Below are 8481 nucleotides of genomic sequence, written 5' to 3' on the forward strand. Positions count from 1 at the left end.
GCGTTGTAGGCAGATGCTTTACCATCTGAGCCACCAGGGAAGTTCAAGCTTTCCAGAGCTGATTCCAAATTTCTTGGAAAGAGAATCTGATTGGCCCGGCTTGGGCCAGGTGTCCACCTTGGTCCCTTCAGCTATGACAAGAACAAACAAGGCAGCAAGGGCCCACCTGTAGAGAGCTTGTCAGAGAATATGTGTCAGGGAATAGGAAGACTCCCCAGAGTAGCTACAGCATGGACGTAGACCGCTCAGGTCTGTGTCCCAGGGCTTTGCAAACCATCACTCATTTAGATAAACAGTTACTGAGCACCTTCTGTGTGCTTGGCACATGATCTGCCTTCTAGGGAGTTTTCTAAATCTCTTTGAAATCTGTGTATATCTTTGCTGTTGTTCAGTCAGTAAGTGGCATCTGACTCTTTGCCACCCTATGGACTGCTAGCATGCCATGCTTCCCTGTCCTTCACTGTCTCCCAGAGTTTGCTGAAATTCGTGTCCTTTGAGTTGATGATGCTATCTAACTATCTCATCCTCTGCCTCCCCCTTCTCCTTTTGCCTTTAGTCTTTCCCAGCATCAGGGTCTTTTCCAGTGAGTCAGCTCTTTGCATCAGGTGGCCAAAGTATTTGGAGCTTCAGCTTCAGCATCAGTCCTTCCAATAAATATTCAGGGTCAATTTCCTTTAAAATTGACTGGTTTGATCTCCTTGCTGTCCAAGAGACTCTCAAGAGTCTTCTCCAGCACTACAGTTTGAAAACATCAATTTATTGGTGCTCAGCCTTCTCTAGGGGCTTCCCTGTGGCTCAAATAGTAAAGAGTCTGCCTGCAATGCAGGAGACCCAGGTTCGATCCCTGGGTCGGGCAGATCCCCTGGAGAAGGGAATAGCAACCCATTCCGGTATTCCTGTCTGGAGATTCTGTTGGACAAAGGAGCCTGGTGGGCTTACAGTCCTTGGGGTTGCAGAGAGTTGGACATGACCGAGCAACTGATTCACTATTTTCAGCATTCTTTATGGTCCAGCTGTCACACCCATACATGACTACTGGAAAAACCACAGCTTTGACTGTCGGCAAAGTGATGTCTGTGTTTTTTAACATGCTGTCTAGGTTTGTCATAGCTTTCCTTCCAAGGAACAAGCGTCTTTTAATTTCATGGCTGCAGTCACCATCCTCAGTGATTCTGGAGCCCAGGAAAAGAAAATCTGTCACTGTTTTCACTTTTTCCCCTTCTATTTGCCATATCTTTAACCTGCACTGTCTTAAGTGAAGTCCCAGTTCCTTACATTAATCAGCTCTTATCTTTCCCTTTTCGGGGAATCAAGGACTTTGGCTAACACGTGTTTCCCAGCCTGCGTCTTCAGGAACTACAGCCCTGTCTGTGTTCTCTCCTCTTGTCTTTGTCTCTCAAGTAGAAGTGTTTTAGTTCTTTTGCTGAGTCAGTTATGGCCTCCTCTCCCAGTCTCCCTTATTCCTCAGCTTGCTTTCTTTCTTCAGCCCTAGGTGGGCCTCTACTGGTCCCAGACATGAAAGTTATCTCAAGGCCATACTCGGGAAAGAGACCATTAGGTTTATATTACCTGGAGGAAAAGTACCTAGAATTTGATGGGTGCTTTCTAGCATCAGAGCAACTGCTGACTGTTCATTGAGGACACACTCTGTGCTTCCCACCAAAGTGAAAGTCACTCAGTTGTGTCCGACTCTTTGTGACTCCATGGACTGAATAGTCCATAGAATTCTCCAGGCCAGAATACTGAAGTGGGTAGGCTTTCTCTTCTCCAGGGGATCTCCCCAACCTAGGGATCGAACCCAGGTCTCCCGCATTGCGGGTGGATTCTTTACTAGCTGAGCCACAAGGGAAGCCCAAGAATACTGGAGTGGATAGCCTATCCTTTCTCCAGGGGATCTTCCCAACCAGGGTCTCCTGCATTGCAGGCAGATTCTTAACCAACTAAACTATCAGGGAAACCCAAACTAAACCCTTTATGTGCATCATCTCATACGTACAATCCTCATAATGGTCCTGAGAGGTAGGCATTATTTCCTGCATTTTACAAACAGCTGATCAGAGAGCTTGGAAAGAAGAGGAGCTTGACCAAAGTCACACAGCATCTGTGCAGTGGAACTGTACTTCAAGACCAGACCCCTCTCCCTCCAGAGGCTTCCCACATCCCCAAGGCTTCCAGAACACTCCATTGCCTCCAAGATCTGTCCCTTGCATGTCCTATGAATTTCATTTAAAATCTTTGCAGATACCATTCCAAATATGTTTGCTAACCCTTGTCACATTGAAGTAACTCTTTGGAGATCACATTTTGATTCCATTTTAGTCACTGGAAGAAACGTATGGGGCCTGGGATCAAGATGGGGCCGTCATGTGTGGATGGAGCACTGTCCCAGGGCACCCGCAGAAAGCCCAGCTCAGACATTGCCCCACTCTTTGACTCTGGGCAAGACTCCCTCCCTCTCTTGGCCTTGTTTTCCTCACCTATGGATCTGTGGGCCCTTTGCAGCCCTAATTCTGTCATTTCCCACTTGACTCTGCATTTCATGAGGGTTTCATGAGACTGGCAATTTCTCTACCCCACTAAAACAGGAGTGTGTCTGGGAGGTTTCCATCTGGGTTGAGCCCCCAGGAAAATGTGACTCCTGTTTCTTCCCATCACATCTTCTGGCTTCCCTACAGTCTGACTGTTTGTTCTGCAACCCCTGGACTTTGGGGTTGGGTTGCCTGACATCATCCCACCAGTTCTGTCCATAGGGGGCTCAGTGTCCCCTCGACCCTCCTCATATCCCCCCCCTCCACTGGTATCCTGGCCTCTTCCTCCTCATCCTCACATGACTGCTTATTGAGCCTAGGGTATGGGGAACAAGTGTTCCCCAGCTGAATCTTTCAAGAATATAGAGATGTCGGGACTTCCCTTGGTAATCGAGTGGTTCTGAATCTGCCTTCCAATGCTGGGGATGTGGGTTCAGTCCCAGGTCGGGGAACTAAGATCCCACATGCCGCGGGACAACTAAATCCATGCACCACCAACTAGAGAAGCCAGCTCACCACAACTAGAGAGAAGCTGGCACACTGCAATGAAAGATCCCATGTGATACAACAAAATTACCCACATGGCACCACTAAGACTTAACCCAGCCAAATAAAATAATAAATAAGACTATAGAGATGTCCACATTCTTTCCTCTGGTATTTTGCTAAGTCTTATGTATATATTCATCAAACCATTCACTCTCTCAGCAACTCTGTAGTGTCATCCTCATTTTGCAGACCAGGCATCCGAGGCTCAGAGAAGTGAATAGTGTGTCTAGGTTGACACATTAGTTAGTGTCAGAGTCGACATTCAAACCCAGCCTGGCATATCCCACGACGCCACGTGCCTTGGGATCACTGCCTTTACTTGTCCCGCAAGTCTTCCTGGAGGGGTGTGACTGGCCCGTGGCTTCCTGTGTGGTCCGGGTGAGGGAAGGTGGTCTGTTTATGTTTGGTGAGGGTGCAGGGGGCCCCTAGGGAGGAAATTCTGTGTGTGTTTGGAGGGCGGGATCACAGAATTGGGCAGCCCTCCCAGCCAAGCGTCCCTGAACCTCTGTCCACATTTGCTTCCAGATGCTGGAAGGAGACCAGGCCATCTTGCAGAGAATCAAGAAGGCTGTGCGTGCAATCCAAAGCTCCGGCCTGGGTGAGTGAGCCTGCCAGTAGCAGCCTGGCCAAGGCAGCCCCGTCCCCGGCCCCAGCCCGGACCTAACTCTGCGCCTCCACAGGCCACGTCGAGAACGAGGAGCAGTACCGAGAGGCCGTGGAGTCCTTGGGCAACAGCCACCTGTCCCAGAACAGTCATGAGCTGTCCACCGGCTTCCTGAACTTGGCCGTGTTCACCCGCGAGGTAGCTGCGCTCTTCAAGAACCTGGTGAGGCCCTGCACCTCCCCGTCGGCCTCAGCCCAGGCTCAGGGCAAATCTAATCTGTGGCTTAAAACTCTGACTGGGAAAGGGCTGGTTTCCATCCTTCTTTCAGCTTGCCCTTGACCTCTAGTCCCCCTTGACCTCTGACCCATGACCTGAGGTCCCTTTCCACTTCTGACCTCCCGTTTGCTTTCTTCATCCTCTCTGATTTCTTGTTGATGTCTCCCCTCCCCTTTCTCCCTCCCTGCCTTCCTCCTCCTCCTCTGTGGTGAGCACGTAGGAGCCGAGAGGTCTCACGGTGGGGAAGAGCCCACGTGAGGGAGGGCTCCCTGGAGGAGGCTTGAGAGAGGGGAAGGCCAGCTCTGCTTCCTGTCTTTGCACCACTGCCTCTCCTTCACCTGCTTTGTACTCTGCTTTCCCGAGCACACCTACTTTGCCCTCAAAGCCTAGAACGCGCCTCCTCTCAGTAAACCTCTCACTCCTGCATGTGGTCCAGTGGCCTCTGGTTTCTTCCTAAGATGGCTTTGTTCCCTAAGTCCACACCTCGAGGCCACCCCAAGACCCCAGCTCTCCCCAGGTATAAGTACGGCTCTCAGTACTTCATGTGTGTCCACATCCACCCTGGCGCACAGCTCTGTGGGCTTGGTTTTACCATTGTCCCCTCTGCACAGGCTAGGAGACTAGTATGTGAGGTTAAGTACCTCACCTGAGGTCACGCAGGTGGATTTGAACCTAGCATCCAAGCGTAATTAGCCTGCTGGTACTGCCTACCAGGAAAACGCCTCTCCCCGCCCCAGGCTCCATAGCTTTAGGGCTGGCTTTCATGGCTGAAGTCCCACCAGGGCCCTCCCTGGCAGGTGAGGACCACATCATCTCTGTAAGGCAAGTTGCTTAGTGATCAGGCTTAGACTCGGGCCATGAGTTCCTGCTTTGCTGCTCACGAGGTGCATGACTCTGGGCAAGTCACTCAGTCTGCTTGAGCCTCATCTGCAACAGGGGAATGAAAGGGACCTCCATGGTGGTCCAGTGGATAAGACTCCGTGCTCCCATTGCAGAGAGCCAAGTTTTTATCCCTGGTCAGGAAGCTAGATCCCACATGCTGTAACCAAGACCCAGCAAGCCAAATAATAAATAAATGTTTTTAAAAATTAAAATAAAATGGGGATAACAATGGCCCCCACATCACAGAGCAGTGATGAGGATTTCTCAAGTGCCTGCTCCAGGGAAAGCACTCAGTAAACGTTAGCTAATGCCATCTGTCATCACTTTATCGCTGGGTAGCACTGCCTTGCACCCTGTCCTGCAAGTAGAGGCCTTTAACAGTGTTTGGGTTCAACTGAATCAGTAAACAGGGGCTCCTTTGTCTTTACTCCTCTTCCCCTTGTTTTGGTCAGACTAATGTTTGTTGAGGGTCTACTTGGTGGTGGGCGCTGTTCACAGGGAAGAGTCAGGCTCTGTCTTGGAGAGCCATATAGTCCAAGAGATGGAAACTGAGGTGTGAGATGACACCAAGCAAGATCAACAGTGTGGCACAAACTCAAGGACCCAGCAGTTTGGGTCAGAGGCCTAGAACTCCCATGGCTCAGAAAAGAGAAGATCAGCACAGGCCATGGGAAGAAGTAGTCAGGAAGGCTTCCTGGAGGAGGAGAGACTTGAGCTGTATCTTGAAAGGTGGGCTGAAATTTCAGATACGCTGTTTTGAGTTGCCAAATGACAGAAATTCAACTCAAACTAGGTTCTTTTTTTTTTTTTTAAGTCTTTTTTCTCTCTTCCAATCTTTTTTACTGCTTTTGGTCATGCCACACGACTTGTGGGATCTTAGTTCCCTGACCAGGGATTGAACCTGGGCCCACCTGGCCCTGGCAGTGAAAGCCCTGAGTCCTAACCATTGGACCACCAGGGAATTCCTCAGGTTAATTTTTTGTTTTATTTTATTATTATTTTATTTTTGGCCGTGCTGGCTTTTCTCTAGTTGCAGTGCTTGGGTGTCTTATTGCAGTGGCTACTTTTGCTGCAGAGCACTTGAGCTTCAGTACCTGCAGCACCTGGGCTCAGGAGTTGCGGCTCCCAGGCTCTGGAGCACAGGTTCAATGTTGTGGTGCACAGGTTAGTTGCTCTGGGGAATGCCTGATCTTCCTGGATCAGGGGTCTAACTCGTGTTTCCTGCATCGGCAGGCGGATTCTTTACCACTGAGCCACAAGGGAAGCCCCTCGAGGTTGATTTTCAAAAAGAGAATTCACTGACCCCTGTAATGGGAAGACCAGGCGTGCAGCTGGTTTCAGGCTCCTTCTCTTTCTCTTAGGGTTTCTCTCTGTCTCTGCTCCAGGGGCAGGATGGCCCAGCAGGCCCAGCTTCACACCTTGCAGAAGAAAGACAGTCTTTCTCTCGTGACTGGTAGAAAAGTCCCAGAAAGTATCCTGATTGGCTGGCTTGAGTCACGTGCCTGTTCCTGAGCCAATCACAGTGGCCCCCCATGGAGCACTCTGGTCAGCTCTGACTCCATGTTCACTCCACGTGACCATAGGGAAAGGGTTCTCGCATTAAAAGGGAGTGGAGAAACAACAGGTGGGCCACACAGGTGGACCTCGGAGAGTCAGAAAGGAGACGTGAGGGTGTCCCTCTGGCCAAGGAGCAGAGAAGGGCTGGCCGTGGATGCAGTGGAGCGGGCAGTGGAGGCACGAGGCCCATCAGTCGGGGGAGGGCAAGAGCTTTCCCGAGAGGCCGACAGGCCAACCCCGTGTACCCTTCCACCTTCTTGTCTTTCTCTCCCCTGCCTCCTTCACCCCAGTGCTGTCCTGGTGATGCTTCACTGTATCCTGAGCCCTGTGGGGCTGGACAGACGTCCGCTCAAGGTGGGGTATGGGGGTCTCTGCTTCTTCCAGGTTCAGAACCTGAACAACATTGTCTCTTTCCCCCTGGACACTCTGTTGAAGGGGCAGCTGAGAGACGGACGACAGGTGAGTTTCCATGTGGGGAGGGGTGCCTAGAGATGGTGAGACGGAGCGAGAAGGGGAGCAGGCAGGAGGCCATAGCGGGGGACAGGGCTGGGCTGAGGACGGAGGCCAAGTGAAGCTGTCACGGTGGGTGTGCTGCTGCTGCTGCTGCTACTGCTGCTGCTAAGTCGCTTCAGTCATGTCCGCTGAAGAGACACGTGTCCTGTGAGACCCCATGGATAGCAGCCCACCAGGCTCCTCTGTCCAGGGAATTCTCTATGCAAGAGTACTGGAGTGGGGTGCCAGTTCCTTCTCCATCACAGTGGGTGTGCTGTCCCTGTATTATTGACCCCCCGGGAAGACAACAGGGCCCAGGTCTAGGGTGAGCCTAGGTGAGCCAGGGCCCTTTTGGAAATAGCTCATGGAATTTTACAACAGCCCCCTGAGGTGTGTTCTGTAGGTGCTGTCGTGCCCATTTTGCGGTTGAGGAAACTGAGGCTCAGGGGTTTGATAACCTGCTTACAGTCTACCCAGCTGGTCAGTGGAGGAGCCAGTGTAAGGTCAGGGCTCCTGACCCCCTCCCTCCCCCCCATGCTCTCTGCACCAGGCAGTCCCTGGCTGGAGGCAAACCGGAGCTCAAAGAAAGTGATCCTAACCCTGCCACTCCCCTCCCCCATGCTTGCTGTGCTCTCTGCACCAGGCAGCCCCTGGTTGGAGGCAAACTGGAGCTCAAAGAAAGTGACAGGATAATCTCCCTGGGAAGTCTGCTCCAGAAGGCGCAGGGGAGGAGCCATGCCCGCCTGGCTAAGCACCAGCCTGGGAACCACCCAGACCAGACCAGCAGCTTTTTCACCTGGCAGACTGAGACACCTTGAATGTCGGAGCTGAATGTTCTGAAGGGTGTGAGCAGCCCGCTGGATGGGGCCCAGGCACAAGAGGCCAGGGATCAGCCAGGTCTCTCTGGCTTGCTGTGTGGCCTTGGGTAGACTTCTTATCGCCTCTGTGCATATGTCTCTCAACCCGTACCTTCCTGTTGAAAGGATGAGCTAGAACCAGGCAGGAGAAAACAGTGGGACAAAGTTAGGGGAAGGATTCTGATCTTTATCCTCCCTCTTCTTCCTCATGGTGATCTCCATCTTCTAAGGAAGGGACTCAGGGCAGACCCCCCACCCCCCACCCCGGCAAACAGCCCCAATATCCTAGGCCTGAGCCTACCAGTTCAGACTGATTACTTTCAACTGTGGGAAGAGGTCAGTTGGCAGGAGGGCCTCTGCTCTGAGAAGTGGGGTCAGTGGGGTTTATTTTGCAGATGAGGTTTGCAGTCAGGGCTAATGTGAACATGGGCTGGTTGGAGGGTGGCTCTTGGCCTGCAAACACAGGGTCCCCCTAATTGTAGCAAAGTGTCCTGTTGATTCCAGACCCCAAGACCTTCTTTAGGCAAATTGTTGTTTCTTTTCTTTTCTTTTCTGAACTACAGGATTCCAAAAAGCAGCTGGAGAAGGCATGGAAGGACTACGAGGCCAAAATGTAAGTGACTGTGGCCAGGGTGGTTTGTCTGGGAGAGTGATGCTTCTGCTGCAGCAGGAGGCTGGATGTGGGGAAGAACCCAGGTGCCACCAGGGTGTGTCACCCGGAAGTGCATGGCATCTC

General features: G+C 51.8%; 1 protein-coding gene across 1 annotated transcript in view; it reads left to right on the forward strand.

Annotated features, from left to right (window-relative positions):
* ASAP3 (ArfGAP with SH3 domain, ankyrin repeat and PH domain 3) overlaps positions 1-8481 on the forward strand; it is a 49974-nt gene that overhangs the window by 20077 nt on the left and 21416 nt on the right. Inside the window, 4 exon segments of the mRNA XM_015093688.3 lie at positions 3603-3675; positions 3758-3903; positions 6781-6855; positions 8309-8358. Coding sequence (XP_014949174.3) covers positions 3603-3675; positions 3758-3903; positions 6781-6855; positions 8309-8358 — 344 coding nt within the window.

The sequence above is a fragment of the Ovis aries genome, chromosome 2 (assembly GCF_016772045.2).
Source record: "Ovis aries strain OAR_USU_Benz2616 breed Rambouillet chromosome 2, ARS-UI_Ramb_v3.0, whole genome shotgun sequence".
NCBI lineage: Eukaryota > Metazoa > Chordata > Mammalia > Artiodactyla > Bovidae > Ovis > Ovis aries.